Genomic DNA, 24,246 nt, shown 5'->3' on the forward strand with positions numbered 1-24,246 from the left:
TTGTATATTTTCTGTTGACCTCTTCTCGGCTTTGAAAAAAAAATACTCAGCACCTGCACTATGTGAAGGGCAGAGAAAACTAAAATAATAATATAAATGCAAGTTCTTGATATTAACTTGCTAATCTATGCCATAGGGCATGGAATAGATGGCAATTAAAAAAATAATACAAAATTGATTTGGGGGGGTTATCTATAAGTTATTTTCTTCTTCCTGGATATTCAAGAGTTGTTTGTTGTTGGGTTGTTACAGGGGAGATCATGTTTGATGGGAAAGCATCAACAGACACCAGCAAATGGTCTGGATACAGAAAGCTAACAGACTGGGGGGAGCACAGCACGCTCGCAATCAATTGGGAGAGTTTCCTGGTGTCAAGGACTCATGATGGCCAGTGGATGACAGCAGGCAACTGTATGCTTTTTTGTCAGATGCTTTGAGAAGTAGCACCTTTCCATCGTTGGGAGTCTTCAGAAGCTTCGGGCCCTTCTGGTAATTCTGGACATTTTGGTTTTCGCCTGCTCTATGGGTAGAAATAATTAGTATAAAAACAACCCTCCAGTCCCAGGTCATTTGTGAGCATTAACCACCAGACTGGATGAACTGAAGTTTAAATTCCCAGGTATACTATTTCTTAGCAGGACTGAGCCTCAAACCTGCCTGAGATCCATTCCTACAAACATATAACTGGAACTACAAGATAAAAAGATATATTAGATTTGTAAAGCATAGAAAAGATTAGTATTTCCTGATTGTCTACTATATTCTAGGTTCTGTGCTAGGCGTTTCACATATGATCTCATTTAATATTTCTCTTAAATTTAGTTTTAAATTTTTATTGAAATAATGTACATTTTATTAACATCAAAAAGACTGGGTGGCAAATAGTTGGGAGTTCACTTTAAGAAACACTTTTCCTAGGACACAAAGAAATGGAAAAACATACCATGTTTATAAATTGGAAAAACAAACATTGTTAAAATGTCCATATTACTTAAAGCAACCTGCATATTTAATGCAATCCCTATCAAAATATCACTTTTCACAGAGCTAGAACAAATAATCCTAAACCTTTTATGAAACCACAAAAGGACCCCTAATAGTCAAAGCAATTCTGGAAAAGAAAAACAGAACTGGAGGCATCACAGTTCCTGATATCAAGCTATATTACAAAGCTGTAGTCATAAGACAGTATGGTCCTGTCACAAAAACAGACACACAAATCAATGGAACAGAATAGAAAACCCAGAAATGGACCTATAACTTTATGGTCAGTTAATCTTCAACAAAGCAGGAAAGACATTAATAGACACTTTTCCGAAGAAGACATCCAGATGGCTAATAGACACATGAAAGATGATCACCAGGGAAATACAAATCAAAACCATGATGATGTACTATGTCACACCTGTCAGAATGGCTAAATTAACAACACAAGAAACAGCAGGTGTTGGCGAGGATGTGGAGAAAGGGGAACCCTTTTTGCACTGCTGGTGGGAAGGCATGTAGATGCAGCCACTGTGGAAAGGAGTATGGAGGTTCCTCAAAAAATTAAAAATAGAGTTACCCTTAACCCGGCAATTGCACTACTAGGTATTTATCTAAAGGATACAAAAATGCTGATTCGAAGGGGCACATGCACCCAATGTTTATAGCAGTGCTATCAACAATAGCCAAATTATGTAAAGAATCCAAATGTCAATCATCTGACGAATGGATATACATATTTATTACTCGGAGATAAAAAAGAATGAAATCTTGCCATTTGTAACAATGTGGATGGAACTAGAATGTATTATGCTAAGCGAAATAAGTCATAGAAAGATAAATATCATATGACTATTCTCCTATGTGGAATTTAAGAAACAGATGAACATACAGGAAAGGGGGGAAAAAGAGGAGGGTAGAAAACAAACCGTAAGAGACTCTTAACAATAGAGAACAAACTAAGGGTTGATGGAGGAAATTGGGGGAGGGATGGGCTAAATGGGTGATGGGTATTAAGGGCATTTGTTGGGATGAGCCCTGGGTGTTATATGTAAGTGATGAATCGTTGAATTCTACTCCTGAAACCAACATTGTACTGTATGTTAACTAAAGAATAAAAAAAAAGTGTTAGAATACTTCCAAAACAAACAAAAAAACACTCTTCCTTTAAAAGGAATATATTTTGTATATTTTTCATAATTAAAAAAAACAAAGCCAAATAACAAGGTTTATATTAAAAACAGTAGTCTTCTACTTCATCCTTCCTTACTCCCAACTCCCTCTCCTTAGCCCAATAATTCTTAATCTTTTACATTGTTTCTTCTAGAATTTACTTTCTTATGTCTAGGTAACATGCACAACCTGTTATTTCTTGATTTTTTTCTTTCAGTTTTAGATATTGTCTATTGACTTCCTGCTACAGCAGATGAAGATTTAACTCTCCTATACCCCTCCTTTCACATACAGTACTTCTTCCTCCCCTTCAAATAGATTTATATCACCGTTTTTGGTTAAATTGATATTTAGGGCTAAAATTATTTTAAATATATGAATACTGTTTATAGCTAAGTCATATAGTATATTATTTCTTCTCTTCTGTAGCCATTGTTTGCACCACAATTAACAGCTGCATTTTGTTATTATTTTCTTGGTTTCTGTGCTTTTATTACTAATCCATCCCCAGATTTTCTGATAGAAGTAAAAATTGCCTCTGAACATGTGTTCTGTTTCGTGTTTATCTTGGAGAATTTCATCTGAGACTTTAGTTCTCCTTCTATTCCACTATGGTGGTTCTTTAAGCCTGTTTTGCAGCTATTAGACTTTTGTCTTCACTGTTATCTTGAGATTTTTTTCCCCCATGCCTTTCTCCTGAATTCCTGATTTCTGAGATCCTATATCTTTTTCTTGGTTTAATCCCTCAGTTTGGTAGAGTAGATCCCTCAGGATTTTCCTGAGAAAGGTTAATAATTTAGGACCTCAATTCTTTGAAAATGTTTGTATTTTACCCTCACTTTTCATTATCATTTTGCTGGGTGTAGATTTTTAGGACAGAATGGCCCCTGAAAACTAAGGCATTTCTCCATTGTCTTCAAACTTCAGTGGTGCTGTTGAAAAGTTTCATGTTACTCTAGTCTTCTTTCCTTTGTGATCATCTTCCCTCCCCCCCCCACTCTTTCTGGAAGTTTTCAGGCTCATCTTTTCATCCTGAGAGGATTTGTGTTTCCTTCTACCAAATTCTTGGAGGGGATAACCAATCTGGGATTAGTCTGAATTAAATTCTTGGCTAGAGGTGTATCAGACCATTTAACTAATCTGGATTTGGCCCACAAATTGGTGAGAACTGACCTATGATTCAGCTGTAGTTTCTCCCCTCTCTACTCTTGCCAAATTTTGAAATAGTCAATTGTCCCTTGAAGACAGTATGGGGGTTTATTTATAATTTACCCTTAAACTGAAGGTATAGCCCTTTGGAATCTTAGAATTCTGGTAGGAGGAGAATCTGTTATTAGACTTCCCACCTTGGAGTAGCCTTGGGCTTTGTTCTCTGTTCCCATCCTCCAAAATGCTGTGAAAATCAAAGTCTGCACTCACCTATTTTGACAGATGCTCTCAGGATAACAGTGTACCACTTACCTTTCCAGGTTCCTGCCTTCACTCAATGCCTAACTGGAGATTTTCTTACTTTCTCGTTTGATGTCTTAAAGATGATTAAAAAATTATATTTTGGGGCACCTGGGTGGCTCAGTCAGTTAAGTGACTGATTCTTGATTTTGGATCAGGTCATGATCTCATGGTCATGAGATTGAGCCCTGTGTTGGGTTCTGTGCTGACACTGCGGAGCCTGCATGGGATTATCTCTCTCCCTCTCTCTCTCTCTGCTCCTCCCCTGCTTGCACTCTATCTCTAAAAATAAGTAAACATTTTAAAAAATTATATTTTGTCCAGAAGTTTTAGTTATTTCCAGCAGTCCAGACACCTGTCCTGTCATATTCTTGAAAATAGGAATATCACTTAAAATTTTTTTTGTTAATATTTATTTTTTCTTTCTTTTAAAAAATTTTTTTTTAACGTTTATTTATTTTTGAGACAGAGAGAGACAGAGCATGAACAGAGGAGGGGCAGAGAGAGAGGCAGACACAGAATCTGAAACAGGCTCCAGGCTCTGAGCTGTCAGCACAGAGCCCGACGCGGGGCTCGAACTCACGGACCGCGAGATCGTAACCTGGCTGAAGTCGGACGCTTAACCGACCAAGCCACCCAGGCGCCCCTATGTTTATTTATTTTTGAGAGAAAAAGACAGAGTGCAAGAGAGAGAGGGGCAGGGAGAGAGAGGGAGTCACAGAATCTGAACAAGGCTCCCAGGATATGAGCTGTCAGTACAGAGCCCGACCTGGAGCTCAAACCCACAAACCTTGAGATCATGACCTGAGCCAAAGTCAGATCCTAAACTGACTGAGCCATCCAGGTGCCCCGTATATCACTTTTCTAAGTCTCAATTTACTTATCTGAAAAATGAGGATGATAGTAGTATCTACCTCATATATTTGAGTAATAAATGAGATTATCAGTATAAAGTTCTTAACACTGTGTCTGGCACCTCAATTAATGTTTACTTCTTCCTTTTTTTTTTTTTTTTTTGTAAATGGTATTCTCAGAGTCTGAACACGAATGCTTTATCTTGCTGTATTTTTATAGGCATATGAGGCACTAATGCCAGTGATGAAGATGTGAAGCACCTGAGGTCTCGTTAAGTTGTATATTAAGAAATATAGTTCATTTGAAAAGTTTCCGTTTCAAATGAAAACCAAGAGATTACACATTAGTAGCCTAGATCTTAACTGAGAAAAGGAGATTTATTGCAGTGAAATCCTTAATGTGTGCATTTCTTGAGACAATAGAGTTTGAAAATATCCCCTCTCCCCCTTAATCAAATAGAACTCTAAACGTATATAACATGGATGCTTCTCTTACAGCAAACTAGGGTATGTTCAATTTTTTTTTTTTTTAGCAATTTTTTATTGCCACAGAAATGTGAATTGCATGAGTTGGTCCTTTTATTTTTTTTTCTAGTTTTTTTTTCTTTTTCAACGTTTTATTTATTTTTGAGACAGAGAGAGACAGAGCATGAACGGGGGAGGGGCAGAGAGAGAGGGAGACACAGAATGGGAAACAGGCTCCAGGCTCTGAACCATCAGCCCAGAGCCTGACGCGGGGCTCGAACTCACGGACCGCGAGATCGTGACCTGGCTGAAGTCGGACGCTTAACCGACTGCGCCACCCAGGCGCCCCTGAGTTGGTCCTTTTAAAGTGCACAGATATGTTCATTCTAAGAAATTGCTCTTCTCTTTAAAAAAAAAAATTTCCCCCACTGCCAGGTGGCTCTTGCACAGAATTAGCTCTCTCTCTGGTGGTTGCCCTGACCCTTGGGCTGTCTCAGGGACATTCCTTTAGTAGGTGTATTGTGATGTTCTTCACAGCCAGCATGGTCTCTGTACAGGTCGGTTTGATGAGCATCTCTGGGAGTAAAAATCCAAAATGTCCAGTGTCACGAAGTTCAAAAGCAAATGTGTAGGGTATTCCATTTTTGTAGGCCCAATCCATTGAGCTACCAGAGCTCACATCTAAAAAAAAAATAAAAAAAAAGAAGAGCCTCACTAAAGAGTCTGCATAACTTTCAAAGTTTATATATAGTACTTGCTTACTAAGCTATCCTAAATCCTCACAATTAAATACTGTTTCAACAAGAATGATTTAACAGTGGTTCCTTGGCAGTGGGCTCATGGAACTAAAAATCCTACCTGCCATCATCTTTGAGGATCTAGTGTAAGTAGTAATGCTTTTCTAGTGTGATGATCTCAAGATTTCTCAGCCTCAATTCCAATAACATTTATCTCCACCCACACTTCAGCCCCCACCTCTCCCCCTCTACAAACTAATCCCTGGCTCAGTTTCTTTGCTTTTACTCCTTGAGAGGAAGCTGGAGAAAGTCTTTGCTGTAAAATCACTCCAGTCACTGACAGCCTGTTCCTGGTTCCCTGGAGCCAGCTGCTCCAGGCTCCTTTTTCTAGACCTTCACTTAATGAACTTTTCTCACGCTCTTATGGTCCTGCCCTTCACTTTACCATTGTCCCCAGGTCCACACAAGGTAATCAGCCCACCACCTCCTCTACTGACACCACAGCCCTCTGGCTTTCTTCCTTCCAGCTCAGAGGAGGAGAGGATGCTTGTTTTTTTTTACAGGTGTCATCTTTTGATTCTATTCATCATGGTCTTCTCTGGTCTCTGGTCTTCTCTGGGACCTCGTTTCATTAATTAAACCACCCTCTCTTGCATCTGCATTGACCACAATATTCAAGCACTGTTTTCCTATAGCACTTCCTTCTTATGCTATATACCATCCTCCTTGTCTTGGTCCTTTTGCTTTAGAATGCAAAGAGACTCTATATGTGTTGCCTCTGTGTCCTCAGCCACTTTCAATCTGGTTCTTGCCTCTACTTGTCTATGAAACCTTAGTTCTTGAAGGTCACCAATGACAGCAGGCCTGATCTCCTTTCTTGTTGTTGTTGTTGTTGGTGGTGGTGGTGTTTTTTTCTCCCCCCTCTCAGATGCCATTTTCAACCTCTCAACAACATTTAGCACAGCTGATAATCCACTGGCAACTCTCTCCTCTCTCTGGCTCTTGTGACCTCACATGCTTGTGAGCTTGTCGGCAGAGAGGTGAAAGTGCAGGCATTAGAGGCAGACTAAGGGCTCAGACTGTATGTATCCCACCACCTACTGTGACTTGTCTGAACCATAATCTCCTCTTTAGAAAAAGAGATTATAATACCTGCTGCATGGTGGTGTTGTGGAAATTAATAATGTGCTAAGGGACATAAGCCCCTATTATTTTGCATCTTGACACCCCAAAGTGCCTAGTATGTCATTTTTTAGCATAATAGGCTCTTAATAATTGTTTAATAAATTTTTAAGAGAAGAATCTTTATATACTTTTTTCTTGAAATCAATATGATCCAGACTGACCTAACACTATTACTATTAAAAAATTTTTCAGAGCATGTTCATCTGCTCAAATAATACCACTTTTTATGCTGCTTCTGTCAGGACAAGTTAGAGATAGATTATTAAGTTAAGACAATTAAATGACTTTGCTGTTTCTCAGGCTCCTCTTGCTTTGGTTAAGGACAAAAGGTAGGCGGTGGCTTCATTGTCCCTCTGAATTAGAGTACACTGGAACTGCAAATAGTGGTCATAGAAGCCAAAGTCAGAGTCAATATGTGCCAAGAGTTACCTCATGGTGATGTGACAGCCTCATTTCTATGGTAACAGATTGTTCTTGGTAAATATAATACCATGACTGTAACTTCATACCAAGCTTAAAAGGTGAAGTGTAAGATTTTTAAAAATTAATATTAAAAACTAATGTATATTATGTGGGTGATAATTAGGAATATGACTTTTAAAAAAATGCTATCTTTCCTCCTTCAGCATGGCCGTACTGAAAAACAGTTCTAAAGAGGTCAGCATGAGACCAATGATCATAGACTTTGCAAAAAATTCTAATACTTAAGACATTCTCATTATTAGGATAAACTTACATGAGAAGCAATGTTAATTGACAAACCAAGCTTTTCTTCTGAAGGCTCAAGAAAGTGAGTGGTTAGGAATATAATAATGGGTAGGTTAAAGAAATCAAGGAGAAATTTCGTACTTCACTGAAAGCGAGATTGGGTGCCACTCTCTATACATACACATACAACCTGTGTGTGTATGTGTGTGTGTGTGTGTGTGTGTGTGTGTGTGTGTGTGTGTGTGCATATGTAGACATTAAGATGTATATGATTTCATGCTAAATTTTCCAAGTCATATAATTAATGAATGTTAGAGTTTAAAAGACCATGAGAAATGACCTTGTCCAATCCCTCACTTAAAAGTGGTGGAAACTGAGGCCCAGGATTAGTATCTTGGCCAAGAATGTATCACAGTTAGCAGGAGAATTAGGACTAGAATCCATGTCTTCTGATTCTTCAAGTTCTTTCCATATACCCAGTTGTTCTTTATTTCATATAAAGTAAGAAATATTTTAATTACCTTTTAAGGGGAAATTCAGCTTTAGGTGTTATGTAAAAAACAGAATTTCCTAACAAGAATGGTGGAGGAAAGGAATAAAAGGGAAGCTCTTTTAGGGCTGAGATATTACTTCATTACCTTCTCAAGGCCCATTTCCACCCTTATAGTAGTTACAATTGCTTAAGGAGCCCACTTGGGCACTTTCTACTGTCATAAGATCTCAATTCAGCTTTGTAGTCATTACTACATGCTTAGAAAATTCTCTGCTTAGAATTTATTTAAATTGGTACAATGATTTCTGTCATGCAGTGTAAAACTAATCAGATATAAACTCCCTCCATCTTCCTTGGCTAATTTGGTTGTCAAAAATTTCTCTTTAAAGGGGAACACACTTTCTGTTTTTTTAAAGGGAAGTCATTATACAGGATCTTGGTTCAAGAGATGATTCTAAAACAAAATACACAGGAAACTTACACAATGTGCTGGAGGCAGGTCCATATCTATATTGTACCCCATATACCGACCGAAGTGCATTCACAGCTTTATAAGCTGCAGATTCCTGTGAGGGAAAATGGAAAACTTCTATCACTTTCCATCACTGCATTGAAACCTTTGGAAACACTGGCATGTTGTCTGAGCATTATCAGCCATCAATTTGGAGAGCAAGGTTGGGCACATTAGGTAATAGCTATGTTTAATAATAATATTATTCTTTGACACGTGCTGCAGTTTACAGTGTGTTTTGGAACACATTATTTGCTTTGACTGATGCTCACAGCAGACCAGTGATCAGTAATATTTCCACTTGACAGACAAGAAAAGAAAGGCTCAGCAAGGCTGGGATTACATGGCAAGGAGCGGTTAAGTACCCATATCTTCTGATACTGATTTAGTGTTCTGTCCTCTTCACTTTTATTCAGAGGCACTTGTTTTTATAAATTACAAAATACTTGATAGGGAAGAACGTCAGTCTTCCTCAAGGCTACATATGCAGTGTTTAGCAATGTGCCTGTGTATAACAGATGCTTAATCAATATTTCTTGCATGAATGTTGAATAAGCATAGCTCTGCAAGAGTATCAAGATAATCTTATTGATCCTTAAGTACATACTTCAGTGGCTATGTACAAGGTATTTAAAGCACATTTGCATCAATTAAGAAACCCTTTAGTTCAGGAAGAGTGACTTCTCTTATGCTATTCATTTATCCCCAGGGGAATGGGAATACAATTTCAGAATGCTCCATGACTTCTAAGGTTACCTACGCCTCTGACAGAGCTCAGGTACTGCTAAGATGTAGAAATTCTGAGGTGGAACTGTTCCAATCAATGCCAAAAATCGGAAGAATAATCAACACAACAAAACTACTAAAAGGTGAATATTCTAACATGAACTGAAAGGATACAGACTACACTTCAAAACATTTTCAAATGGTATAGCGGCATTAGTTTCAATAAGGAGTCAGAGAAGTATTGTATGACCAGCAAGAGGAAAAGAAGTATGTTGAAACCAGTATACAACTCTCCCGTTTCAATTTGCCTATGAATAATTTAATACATCAGTTGAAGTACTCTGGGCAACATGGTGCCGTGTGTTGGCCTTGGCTGCAGCTTGCTGTCCTCATTCACCTCAGGGATGAATAAAGCAGCCTCTGCAGCAAATGCCACTTGTTGTGGATATTAAGGGGCCAGGCTCCAGAACCTGGCAGACAATTTATTATTGATCTCACTGATGATGAATTTCTCCTCTCAGGAGCCAACAGAGAAGGAATGTAAACACCCTAATACCAAAAACCTTTATGGAGAATGTTCTAAGATTTTAACATCTTCTCCAATGGTTTTAGCAATATTCCATGGCAAGGGCAGATATTTCTACGTTTAGAAGATTATTGCATTCTGCTGGTGGGGAGAGTTTTGTTCCTCATTATTCCAGAGGACTAAATTCCCACCCTGAAATCTACTAAGAAAAAAAAAAACACAACCTCTTGGCCTCTTGGCCTCTTTGCAAAAAAACCATAGGCATAGCTTTAGCCTTTTGAGCTCCCTGCACTTCTGCCACTCAGGTGCATGTTGGTGAGAGGTTTAGATAGGATCATTCCACAAAAAATGAAAACTTCATAACATTTTCCAAGAATTATTTTCCAGGGTTGTGTAGCTAGACACGTATTTGAAAGAGTTTAAGCAATTCCTCCTTTCTTTATTGTTTCCTCTTTCCACTTGTCCCAGGCCTCACTTATTAAAAAAAATTTTTTGTAATGTTTTCATTTATTTTTGAGAGAAAGAGACAGAACGTGAGCAGGGGAGGGGCAGAGAGAGAGACACACACATGAGTCTGAAGCAGGCTCCAGGCTCTGAGCTGTTAGCACAGAGCCCAACATGGGGCTCGAGCTCATGAACCGCGAGATCATGACCTGAGCCGAAGTTGGAGGCTTAACTGACGGAGTCACCCAGGCGCCTCCAGGTCTCACTTATTGAACTTCAGCTAAATAAGGCTTATTTTTTATTCCTTTTTTTCCTCTTCTTTTCTTTCTGAGAGAGAATGTGTGAGTGAGTGGGGGAAGGGCAGAGAGAGGGGGAGAGAGAGAATCTCAAGCAAGCTCCATGCTCAGCGGGGCTTGAATTTATGACTCTGAGATTATGACCTGAGCTGAAATCAAAAGTCGGATGCTTAACCAACTGAGCCACTCAGGTGTCCCCAATTATTTCCATATTTAAAGCAGCTTAATGAATGACCTAAAAATGTTAGCAGAAACACAGACTCTACCATATTGATGGAAATGTTTTTGAACAATTTATTAGAATTTAATGGTTTCTGGTTAACATTCAGAGACTACCTAGTTTCTGAGAATTTTAATCTTGGCTGTAATGACTTAGCTTATATGTCATTGACATATTGACAGTCTGGACTAAATAACTCTGCTGTGGAGGCTGTCCTATACATTTAGCAGTATCCTTGGCTTCTATCCTCTAGATGCCAATAACATCCTCCAGCCTTGTTGTGACAATCAAAATGTCTTCAACCTTGTTCAGTGTCCCGTGGGAGGCAAATTCATTCTTGGTTGTGAATCACTGATTTACTCTTTATACCACAACCTCCAACCTAAGACAAAATTAAAATAGGCTTAACTTCTGATAGCAAGCTAAATTCAAAATATGGAGAACATTCTCATGTACTAGATTTAATATATTGCATACTCCATATTATCTGTCGTGAGAACATAAATAGACATTGTGCCCAATTCAGAAAGGGGTGAATATTTGCCTAGAGAAGCTTTGTGTGATACAGGGTGGTTAAGCTGTCAAGTTAACAACAACAACAATGACGACGACAACAAGAAGTCTGTTGACACAAAGTAGCTGAAGAATAGCATTCTTAAATAGAATTACCACCTTTACAAAATTTCTCAAGAAAGAGAATTTGCTCAGAATTCTTGCTTGGAATGCCAAGAACAAAATTCCTCTTTTGGACAGAATACAAGCCTTCTGTCAGGCCTTCTTCCTCATGTTCCCCATTCCTTCCAGGTCCTGGACATCTAGATCTGGGATTCCTGCAACTCCAACCAACTGGTGAAGGATTTAGGGTTCAAGGTATAGGAAGAAAGGGGGTGCTTCTCTTTTATCAAAGTTTTTAGTTCAAGTTTAACATCCATACAGAATAATATAACAATTTTAAGTTTATAGCTCAATGAATGATCACAAATTGCACACACTCATATAACCAGTATCCAGGTCAAAGAATAGAACATCAACAGCAACCCCAAAGCCCTCTCCCTTTTACCTTTTCCTTCTTCCTCACACTATATATTAGTTTGACCTAGTTTTGAATTTTATAGACCTTTAGATGCTATTGGCTCTGAACGAGACTCACTTTACAAAGAATTTTGCCCTACAGTGGATAGCTTGTTGGGTTTCTGAGATGAGGAGAGAAAGGAACTCTGCTTAATCACTGACAAGTAATCTAATGCCTGAAGGGCTGTTCATTCTGAGTGCTAACTTGTCAAATAGATGCCCAGAGACTTAGTACCATTAAGCAAAGAGCGCTTATAAATTAAAACTTGCTTTTAATTAATGAGAGTCAGACCATAATTTATGAACAATTATTTACTCAATAAAATTAATTATAGCCCTGAACATGTGACTGAAGCTGTAATACTAATCAAATCCATCCTGACACTTTCCGTATAACCTGTGGTAAGAATGTAAATCGGTTTGAAATGATTGCATTTGAGAAGCAGCACAGCATGGCAGTCAAAAGTGACAATGTTGGAGCTAGATTTGGGGCTGAATCCTGGCTATGGCTCTTAGTAGCTGTATGTTGTTAGTCTAATTGCTTAATTTCCATAGGTTTCAGTTTCCTCATCTGTAAAATGGGGATAATAATAGTTACCTACCTCCTATAACTATGAAAAATGAGTCAATACGTAAAGAATGCTTATTAGCATAAACACAATATGTGTTTGCTATATGTCATTACTGCTTAGAACCACGTTAGTGTTAGAAAAGAAGAAAGCCTGACACACACATATACATGGTCAAATACTTACCACACAGCTGAAATTGGGGATTGTTGCATATTTGTAAGAATAGGGATATAGCAACATCTGAGCATATGCATGAAAGGAGAGGTAAGCCCTAATGTGCTTCCTGTGTTTTCGGAGGAAGGTGGCTACAGCTTTCACTTCCGGCTCAGATTCTGGGAAAGGTCCACAGTAGGTATCATCGCAAGGATGCATAGAAGCTCCTTCATCTGTAAGACAGAAAAGAAAATGGGGTGAGGGAGTGGAGAGACAAGAAGCAAGAGACACAAATGAGCATCGTTAAACTGATTTTTTTTCTTTCATTTCTATCAACATATGGTACTATTAAGCAATTCATCTAATTTCTCATTTATAGGAATCAGTTTTGAAAAATCCAGGGTGGTTCAAGCTTCAATGGCCTGAATAGGAAATAAGTACTGATTTTTTAACTGATCCTGCATAAACTACTCTAAAGGGATGACTTTGTCAGTGAGAGACCTAATTCTTTATGATCCTCCAGAGCAGGTAAGGCTCCTGTTGTTATAGCCCACGACACCCTGCACTTTCCCTCTGTAACACTTGACGTACTTGTAATTAGTCTGCAGTATTTACCTGTTTAGCATTCAACCAATATTTATACTGTTCTAGGTGCCTGGTATTCAATAAAAAACAATACAGAAAAAAAACCCCTGCTCTAATAGAAACTACGTTCAGTCTGAATTCTTTATTAAACTCTAGGGCTCTGTGAAAGCAGGAACTGTGTGTCTTCAGCTTGCTGGGCACCTGCAACTAGAACAGTAGTATGGCAAATGTTCAACAAATATTTGTTGATAAGTGAATGTCAGATCAAAAGAAAAGGCTAGACATCTGCACAGGTGTCTGGTAAGATACACACATTGATTAATCAAGAACATGAAGGCAAGACAGAAATAATTCCACAAAACATGCCAAAACAATTTCTATTATATTTTTAGGTAAGCAATATCCAAACTGGTTTTGTAAAATGCAAGAGGCTTCTCCAGCTATCTTGGGGGTAAGAATTTAGTTAAGAAATCCTCAACAGGGGCGCCTGTCTGGCTCAGTCGGTTAAGCACCTGACTTTGGCTCAAGTCATGATCTCGTTTGTGGGTTTGGGCTCTGCATCAGGCTCTGTGCTGACAGCTCAGAGCCTGGAGACTGCTTCAGATTCTGTGTTTCCCTATCTCTGCCCCTCCCCCACTCATGCTCTGCCTCTCTCTCAAAACTAAATGTAAAAAACCCGAAAAAAATTAAAAAAAATCCTCAAAACTTAAATTTAATAATTTTTGAATTAACAAATATATATCCCGTAGGTCTATGATGGGGAGGAAGGAAAATAACATTCACTGTAACAATCACAAAGTAGTAAAGTCCCAAGACGTTTTTACATTTAGAAAGAATTACCTTTTCTACAGTTATTTGCCACTGGCCATGATTAGCCCTCCCCAAAGCCCTAGAAAACTGTCTTTTTCCATAAACAAATGGGAAATGTCTGGTGATTCTGTGAGACAGTCTAATTCTACTTAATATGAAAAGGTAACCAAGTCAAATCAGGATAAATCTTGAGGTGATTAAATCTAGTTTGTGTTACAGGTGAGTTAAGATGGGGAATTTATAGCAATTGTGGTTTTCCTCCTTTGAGTCTAATTCTGGACATGCCTTAGAAGCAAGTGGGATATGGATGGAACTCAGAATATAATATGAACACTATAGCTGATACTCTGAAAGGTACAGGACAAATAAAGGGACATTTGAAGAACACTGATGTAAAGCACTGGAAAGGAGAGATCACAGACTGAACAACTAATTCCAGAGGGAGCAAAACTAATGATCCAGAGAAAAAGGATTTACAATAATCCTAATAAATATTCTCAAGGGCATATAGAAGGGCATTGGATACATTAATCAGGGACAAGAAGTTAAAAGTACCAATCAGATTGAATAGAAATAGAGAACTTAATTCATGGGTTGAAAGAATACAGTTGATGAGTGAATTAATGAGATGGAATATGTTTTGAAACATTCCCAGAAGGCATCAAAAAAATGAAAGAAAAATTAAAGGAGTATGAAAAATAGAATAACTGTCAACATCTGATTAATAGAGGCCCAAATAGAGAAAGAAATAAAAGCTAAATATTTGAAGAACTGCTAATTGAAAATTTCCCACAATCAAGGAAAGGTTGAATGGAATTATTGTATACAAAACAAGAGAGATAAAGAGGAAATGTGTCAACACTTTGACACACTAGGTTGAAATTTAAGAGAAGAAAACAATTCCAGAGAGAAAGAAACAAGTCATCTATAAGAAAAAGGGATTAGATTCACATTTGACTTTTTAATAGCAACACTAGAGTATTATTTCCAAAGTATATTTATAAACACATATATACTTATTGTTCTTACATTTTTATTTATATATTTAAAATTAATTAAATGCTTAAATTGAAGTATAGTTATACATATACTATTATATTAGTTTCAGGTATACAACATAGTGAATGGACAATTATATACATTATGAAAAGCTCGCCACAATAAGTGTAGTTACCATGGTCATCATACAGTGTTATTACAATATTACTGACTCTATTCCCTATACTGTATGTTCCATCCTATGAAACTTATTTGTTTCATAACTGGAAGTTTGTATCTCTTAATCCCCTTCACCTAGTTTGCCCATCCTCCACCCACTCCTTTCTAGCAAGGGCCAGTTCTCTGTATTTATGAGTCTCTTCTGTTTGTTTTGCTTTTTAGATTCCCCATGTAAGTGAAATCATGTTATTTGTCTTTCCCTGTCTGAATTATTTCATTTAGCTAATACCATCTAGGTTCATCCATGTTATTGCAAATGGCAAGATTTCATTTTTTTACTGGATGAGTGCAGGTTCAATGTGTATATATACAACATCTTCTTTATCCATTCATGTATGGATGAACACTTGGGTCTTTTCCATATCTTGGCTATTGTAAATAATGCTGCAATAAACATAGGGGTGCATATACCTTTTTGAATTAGTATTTCCATGTTCTTTGGATAAATATCTAGAAGTGGAATTGCTGGATCATATGGTATTTCTACTTTTAATTTTTGGGGGAATCTCCATACTCTTTTTCCATGGTGGTTACTGTCTTGAATAATGTTCTAGGTGCATTTGAAAAGAATGTGCATTCTGCTTTTTTTGGATGGAATGTTCTGCATGTATCTGTTAAGTCCACCTGGTCTAACGTGTCATTCAAAGTAATTATTTCCTTATTTTATGGGGTGTTAAACTCTCCTATTATTATGCTATTACTGTCAAATTTTCCCTTTATGTCTGTTACTTTACATAAAATCAGCTTGCTTCTATGTTGGCTGCATAGATATTTAGAAGTGTCATATTATCTTGTTGGATTATCATTATGTAACGCCCTTCTTTGTCTCTTGTTACAGTCTTTGTATCAAGGTCTGTTTTGCCTGATTTAAGTATTGCTACGGAGATTTTTTTTTGCTTCCATTTGCATGGTCTTTTTCCATCCCTTAACTTCCAGTTTACATGTATCTTGAGGTCTGAAGTGAATCTCTTATAGATGGCATATAGATAGGTCTTTTTTGTTTTTTTATCCATTCAGTTACCTTATGTCCTTTGATCGGATCATTTAGAGCATTTGCACCATTTACACTTAAAGTAATTATTGATAGACATATGATTATCATTTTGTTAATTGCTTTCTGGTTATTTTTATATTCTCTATTTCTTTCTCTTTTTCTCTTCTACTCTTATGATTAATCACTTTCTTTAGTCTTATGCTCAGAATTTTTTCTCCTTTTTGTGTATCTATTGCAGGTTTTTGGTTTGTGGTCACCATGAGGTTCATATATAAAACATCCTAAGTATATAGCAGTCTGTATTAAGTTGATGGTTTTGAGTTTGAACACATTTTCAAAGCACTACATTTTTACTCCTCCCCTCCGCTATGTTTTACGTATGTGACATATTTTACATCTTTCATTTTTTGAATCCTTTAATTTTTTAAAGGTATAATTAATTTTACTACTTTTGTCTTTTAACCTTCATAATAGCTTTATGTGACTGATTTACCAACTTTACTATATATTTGCTTTTACTAAAGTTTTTTCTTTTAACAATTTTTTTTATATCAGTTATGGTCTTTGCTGCTTAAAGTCCTTTCACATTTCTTAGAAGGTTAATTTAATATTGATGAACTCTTTTAATTTTTGTCTGGGAAACTGTCTCTCCCTCAGTTCTGAATGATAACCTTGTTGGATAGAGTATCCTTGGTTGTAGGTATTTTTCCTTTCAGCGCTTTGAATATAGCCTGCCACTCCCTTCTGGCCTGCAAAGTTTCTGCTGAAAAATCAGCTGATAGTTTTACAGGGTTTTCCTTGTATATAAGTAGTTGCTTTTTTATTTCCATCTCAAGATTCTAATTTTTAATTTTATTTTTTATTTTTAAAAATTTACATCCAAATTAGTTAGCATATAGTGCAACAATGATTTCAGGAGTAGATTCCTTAGTGTCCCTTACCCATTTAGCCCATCCCCCTCCCACAACCCCTCCAGTAACCCTTTGTTTGTTCTCCATATTTAACAGTCTCTTCTGTTTTGTCCCCCTCCCTGTTTTTACATTGTTTTTGTTTCCCTTCCCTTATGTTCATCTGTTTTGTCTCTTTAAGTCCTCATATGAGTGAAATCCCATGATTTTTGTTTTTCTCCAATTTCACTTAGCATAACACCCTCTAGTTCTATTCATGTAGTTGCAAATGGCAAGATTTCATTCTTTCTGATTGCCGAGTAATACTCCATTGTCTATATATACCACATCTTCTTTATCCATTCATCCATCGATGAACATTTGGGCTCTTTCCATCCTTTGGCTATTGTTGATAGTGCTGCTATAAACATGGGAGTGCATGTGCCCCTTCGAAACAGCACACCTGTATCCCATGGATAAATGCCTAGTAGTGCAATTGCTGGGTTGTAGGGTAGTTCTACTTTTAGTTTTTTGAGGAAACTCCATACTGTTTTCCAGAGTGGCTGCACCAGCTTGCATTGCCACCAACAATGCAAAAGAGATCCTCTTTCTCCTCATCCTCACCAACATCTGCTGTTGCCTGAGTTGTTAATGTTAGCCATTCTGACAGGTGTGAGGTGGTATCTCATTATGGTTTGGATTTGTATTTCCCTGATGATGAGTGATGTTGAGCATTTTTTCATGTGTCGGTTGGCCATCTGGATGTCTTCTTTGAAGAAGTGTCTATTCATGTCTTTTGTCCATTTCTTCACTGGATTATTTGTTTTTTGGGTGTTGAGTTTGATAATTTCTTTATCGATTTTGGATACTAACCCTTTATCTGATATGTCAATTGCAAATATCTTCTCCCATTCTGTCAGTTGCCTTTTAGTTTTGCTTGTTTCCTTTGCTGTGCAGCAGCTTTTTATTTTGATGAGGTCCCAATAGTTCATTTTTCCTTTTGTTTCCCTTGCCTCCGGAGACATGTTAAGCAGTTGCTGCGGGCAAGATCAAAGAGGTTTTTGCCTGCTTTCTCCTCGAGGATTTTGATGGCTTCCTGTCTTACATTTAGGTCTTTCATCCACTTTATTTTTGTGTATGGGGTAAGAAAGTGGTCCAGGTTCTCAAGATTCTAATTTTAATTTCTGACATTTTAGTTATTAGGGAGCTTGGGACCAACCTGCTTGGGTTCATCTTGTTTGGGGTTCTCTGTGTTTCCTGGAACCGGCTGTTTCCTTCCCCAGGTTAAGGAAATTTTCAGCTATTATTTCTTAAATGAGTTTTCTGTCCCTTTCTGTCTCTCTTATCCTTCTGGGATTCCTATAATGCAAATGTTACAATGCTTGATGTCATCCTAGAGGTCCCTTAACCCAACCTCACTTTTAAAATTCTTACTTTTTGCTATTCAGCTTGAGTGCTTTCCATGACCCTGTCTTCCAGATTGCTGATGTGTTCTTTTGCATCCTCCTGTCTGCTGTCAATTTTCTCTAGCAGATTTTTCATTTCAGTTATTGTATTCTTCAACCCTGATTGGTTATTTTTTTTCTATCTTTTCACTGAAGTGCTGAGTTCATCGACTCTTAAGTCTGGTGAGCATCTTTATGAACATTATTTTGATCTCTTCATCAAGTAATTTTCTTATCTCCATTTCATTTAGCTTAGTCTCTGAAGTTTTTGTTCTTTCAATGGGAGCATGTTCCTCTGTCTCATTTTGACTTTTGTGTTTATGTCTATGAATTAGGCAAAACAGCTACCTCTCCCAGACTTGAAGGTGTAGCTTTGTGTAGGAACATTCCCGTGTCACCTGTGTGTGCCTGGCACTTAGGGAAAGGGTTAGCATTGGGCAGGGAGAGATAAAGGGACCCTAGGAGAGGCAGGCGGTGGCTGTAAGTGGGAAGCTGAAGAAGGGGCAGGGTTTGGGGGGAAAAAAAAGGATAAAGGTATTCCAAACCCACCTGGGTTAGATGCCATGAGTGGAGTCTCACAAACTTTGATAAGTTCCTAATAAAAAGTCAGGGACAAAAATCCTTGTCGGCAACCCACTTGGGACCCCTCTTAGTTTTGAGAGCTTTATACTTTCTCTTGATAAACTCTATCACTTTGCTTACTCTCTGTTGTCTGTGAGATTCATTCTTTGATTCTGTGAGACAAGGACCAGTGTCTCTCCCACCCTCCTGTAACAGCAGGACAGCTTGAGCAGGCTTGGTTTGGGATGTCCTGGGTGCTCCACACTTGGGTGCCCAGGCAGGATGGCGGCAGCTGGTGGGGCATGCTCCAGGGGTGTCCCAAGGCTTTTCACATTGGGTTGCCCCATTGGGCTAGTGGGGCCCTGGGTGCTCTGGGACAGGGCTGTCCCAGTGGGATGGCTCCAGCAGGGGTGGGTGCAGGCCAGAGTACTCTGGGTGGGGTGGGTGGAGCTGGAATGGGTGTGAATATGGGAGCTGCCTCTGGGGGGATGGTTGAAGGTGGTGTAGACTAGGACTTGCTGTGGTGGTAGGCTTCCTAGAGCACCACGATCCTGCTCCCATCTGTACTATCAAGGTGGAAAGGAAATGTCAGCAATGGTGTTAGGCAGCACCTCTGACATCAGAAAGGATTTCAGTAGCTCCCCTATTGTTTGGCTGATGTTCTAGGGTTAGGAGATGAGTTTCCTTCCCTTATGTCTAGTTGCCTTCCAGACTGTTTTTCTGCTGTGCTCCAGTTGGGTGAATCTGCAGGTGGGCCCCTCAGCGATATCCCTCTCTGCTGAAGTTCACAGCACTGGGGCTGGAGTTCCTATCATTACTATGTCTCTATCTCTCTTTTGTTGTGCAGAAGCTGTTTAGTCACCCCTCAGTTTTTCTTCAGGTGAATTACTCTATAGGTAGGCAAGAATTCAGTGTCCAACAGAGGAGGTGAGTTCAGGGTCTCCCTATGCTGCCATCTGAGACCCCTCCCTCCTTATTAAAAAAAAAACAAAAAACAAAACTTGGAGAGTGCCTGGGTGGCTCAGTCAGTTAAGTGTCCACCTCTTGGTTTCAGCTCAGATAATGATCCCAGGGTTGTGGGATCGACCCCTGCATCAGGCTCTGTGCTGACAGAGCAGAGCTTCCTTGGGATTCTCTCCCTCTCTCTCTCTGCACCTCCCCTGCTCACTCTATCTCAAAATAAATAAATAAACTTAAAAAAAAAACCTTGCTGAACAGCTTAGGTGCTTTTTCTAGCCTGTCTTCCAGATGGTTGATTCGTTCTTTTGCATCTAATCTGCTTTGATTCCGTCTTATGTACTTTTCATTTTAGTTATTGTAATCCTCAGCTCTGATTGGTTCTTTTATATATTTTGTCTTTCTTTGTTGAAGTTCATCCACTCTTCTCTCATGTCGTGAGTACCTTTATAACCATTACTTTGATCTCTTTATCAGGTAGATTAGTTCTTTTCTGAGATTTTGTCATTCTTTTTTAACATACTCCTCTGCTTCATTTTGTCTGACTTCCTAAGTTTTTTCTACATATTAGGTATGTTAGCTATGTCTCCTGGTTTTGAAAGTAGTGGCTTTATGTAGAAGGCATCCTATGAGTCCCCATGGGTCTACCCACCAGAACCAAAGCACTCCAGGGTATCTTCTGTGTGGGCTGTATGTGCTCTTCTGTTGTGACTGGGCTACAACCTCTGCCAGTGCACTGGTGGGCAGGGCTTATCCCTGGTGTAACTAGCTGAGAGGCCCAACTGTAGCTGCTGTGGGTTTGCTGGTGGGTGGGGTTAGCTCCTTGCATATTGGGCTGAGAGACCTGGCCATAACTGCTGCAGGCATGCTGGTGGAAAGGGCCAGCTCCCTACCACCCCAGGGCAGGAGTCACTTTGAAGGGGTGCTGGCCCTGGCTGGGGCTGTCTGCCTGGTATGGTGGGGGCAATAGTGGGTTTGGGAGGATGCTGGCCCCAACCAAGACTGCCTGTTGAGTGTGGCAGGGCAGAGGCTGCTTTAGAGGGATGCCTCCTGGGGCAGTTGGGTTGGGTGAAGCAGGTCTGCAGGAGAATGCTGTGGCAGGGTGAATGGTACTAGCAAAGTAGATGGAAAATGTCAGAATTGGCTTCTGCTGGTGTCTGGCCATCTAGTCAGAAGCTGGAACGCTATTCTTGTGTAGGCAAGCCGGATGTGATCTAGCGCAAGTCCATGACTCCTGAATCTTGATCTCAAGCTTCAAACTCAGGTATATAATAACCTTCTGGACATTTCTATCTACTTGTCTCAGAGGGTCTGAAAGCTCAAGATGTCCCTAGATGAAATCATTGTTCTTACCCACCAAATTGATCTTTTGCTATGTTTCTTAACCTGTGTTTCCCCTCATTCATCTAGTGGCCTATGTCAAAACTTAGGTGGAACAATTCTAGAAGTTTTCTTCTCCCTTATCCCTTCCTCCAACTGGAGAACAAATTCTGTTGATTCTATCTGCTCATTTCTCTATGGCCAATTCTGCCAACAAAGTTCAGGCTCTTGTCATTATTCCCCTACGTTATCAGAACAGTTCCTAGCCTTTAGTCTGGCCTACCTTGAATTCAGCCCTCTCAATATCATTGTAATATAAATAAGTCTGATCTTATTCTAAAAACATAAATCTGATTTGCTGCTTAAAAGTCTTCAATGGTGGTCTTCTGGATAAAGTTCTGAAATCTTACCTTCACTTAAAGGCAGAGATAGTGTGATCAAAATGTTTGAATTTGGTAGTGGTAGGTATTATAGTTTATCTTGTATGTTTTTCCTGTCTTAAAAAATTGGTGATTTTGTCCTATTGCTGTACGGATAAGTTTGTGAATGATATTTTATCACTGATTATATAATTTCATGTGCTTTTCATGGCTTTATAATAGTTTGCAGGTTACCTAGTTCTCTCCTTCCTTGGAATTCAGGAAGTAATGCTCCTTTCCTCTGACCAAATGCTTATGGGATAAATTCCCTCATGACTTGATTTTGGTCAAAATGCTTAAAATTTTGCTATTAGTTTGCTCTAAAACTTCTGCCTTATAGGGGCACATGTACCCCAATGTTTATAGCAGCACTTTGAACAATAGCCTAATTATGGAAAGAGCTCAAATGTCCATCAACTGATGAATGGATAAAGAAGATGTGGTTTATACATACAATGGAATACTACTTGGCAATGAGAAATAATTAAATCTGGCAATTTGCAGCAACGTGGATGGAACTGAGGGTATTATGCTAAGTGAAATAAGTCAGTCAGAGAAAGACAGACACCATATGTTTTCACTCATATGTGGATCTTGAGAAACTTAACAGAAGACCATGGGGTAGGTGAAGGGGGAAAAAAAGTTACAGAGAGGGAGGGAGGCAAACCATAAGAGACTTTTAAATACTGAGAACAAACTGAGGGTTGATGGGGGGTTGGGGCGAGGGGAAAGTGGGTGATGGGCAATGAGGAGAGTACTTGTTGGGATGAGCATTGGGTGTTGTATGGAAACCAATTTGAAATAAACTATATTTAAAAAAGTAAAACTTCTGCCTTCACTCCTACTAAAATATTGGTCATTTTCCTGAGGTTCCATATTCCCTTGCCTTTAAGACTGTACATGCTGTTCCCTTCTTTTGAAGCATCATTTTTTTTCCCACAGTCTCATTTTATTTGTCCTTCAGTGCTTCAGAATTCAGTTACCACTTCCTGTTGGCATCTTCTCCAATGCCCCTATGCTGGGTTAGGTGCTCCTAACACCCTTCTTTTTCCGCATTTGTCATAAAATTTAGTATCCAGTGTTAAAACTTATGCTTACCCATTTTCTGACTCCATTGAGCCTTGCACCATGTTTGACCAAGAGTGGATGCATACAAAATAAACTATTTTATTTAATAATTATTATAAATGAGCTAAACTGTATAATATTAAGAAAGGCCATACCTCAAATTAATGCTGTTTGCCCGAGAAGCACATTAGACACTGAAATATTCTATAGCATTTTATGGTTTACTTTATAGATTGGCTTTCTGTCGATGTTATTTACTACAGATTAAGTATTGATTCAGCAGCAGAATGGAATATCACATTCAAAATTCTTTATGCCAATGTTTCTGTGTGAATTTTTGCCTTATTCATCTCTTATACCAACTTAAAAAAAAATCTAAACAGAATCCTGAATAGCAAGGCCTTTAAGATAGAAATAAATTAATTCAGGTGGAAAGAAAACCACTAAGACAATCTAATTTTATTTATAGCCTTTTGGGGGCACTATCCAGGCCTTACTAAAATGCAAAGAAACAGCTCACAAATACTATTGAATAGTAAGTCTCTTTGGGGTTTCAAGTAGCTGTGCTGGATACACAATTTGAAAGGTGCTGTCCAGATCTAGCCTCTATTACACAGATTCTGAGCAGAGATATCTGACGTACTAAAAAAGATCAAGATAGCAGAAAGCTAAAACACCAGGACACAGCATTTCAAGGAAACAAGTAAAAACCACCAAAATGATTTAATATCCAGGAAACAAGGATAAAACAGATTTCTAGGGTAAAGGAACAAGAAGCATCATATTCATCCCTCTTTAGGTTTTAGAAGCATGAGAGTCCATAGGTTATTAGTTTTCCTTTAGTTTGCAGGAGCCAATATGTTATTTCTAAAGCTGAGACAAAATGCTCTTTCCCCATCTTTACATGCAGAACAACTGCAGAATATATAACAGATCTCTGCAGTGCAGAATGAAGAGATTCTAGTCTTGTCAAATTAAACAGCACACATCTCTGTTCTGAACGCTTCAGCAATTTAGCTTCCATACCATACATCACCTCTTTAGTTTTTGAGTATTAAGATGCAAAACTCTACAAGGACCTCATAAATCTAGAGGCGAGACAAGATGTGCACCTATGAGGAAATTCGAGGACAAGACAATGTAGGAAATAATACCATCATAAAGTATGTGGTGCAGACTGTGCACAGGAACACAAAGGAGGGAGGGAGAGCAGGGAGGCTTAGGAGGCCTGGGGAGACCGTAATGGCAGAGACTCAATGGGATTCAAGATGGATGGAACTTGAAAAAATACAATTTTACTTAAAAAAAAAAAAAGGACAAAAAAATAAAGGCTTTGTTGCTTCTTTGAACCTTAGTCCTTCTGGCTGATAAAATGAGGTAGAACATAGTCTTAAAAAATTTTTTTTAAATGTTTA

General features: G+C 38.5%; 1 protein-coding gene across 3 annotated transcripts in view; it reads right to left on the reverse strand.

The window, feature by feature from the left end:
• Positions 1–5,158: 5,158 nt before the first annotated feature.
• The window catches only part of CPA6 (carboxypeptidase A6), a 311,598-nt gene continuing 292,510 nt past the window's right edge, over positions 5,159–24,246 (reverse strand). For all 3 annotated transcript variants that reach the window (XM_047841700.1, XM_047841702.1, XM_047841701.1), the window contains 3 exons: positions 12,598–12,800; positions 8,530–8,614; positions 5,159–5,606 (listed from right to left, as the gene is read on the reverse strand). In XM_047841700.1, coding sequence (XP_047697656.1) covers positions 5,419–5,606; positions 8,530–8,614; positions 12,598–12,800 — 476 coding nt within the window. In that variant the 3' untranslated portion in view covers positions 5,159–5,418. The remainder of the gene's footprint in view (positions 5,607–8,529; positions 8,615–12,597; positions 12,801–24,246) is intronic.

Source organism: Prionailurus viverrinus, chromosome F2, assembly GCF_022837055.1.
Source record: "Prionailurus viverrinus isolate Anna chromosome F2, UM_Priviv_1.0, whole genome shotgun sequence".
NCBI classification, from domain to species: Eukaryota; Metazoa; Chordata; class Mammalia; order Carnivora; family Felidae; genus Prionailurus; species Prionailurus viverrinus.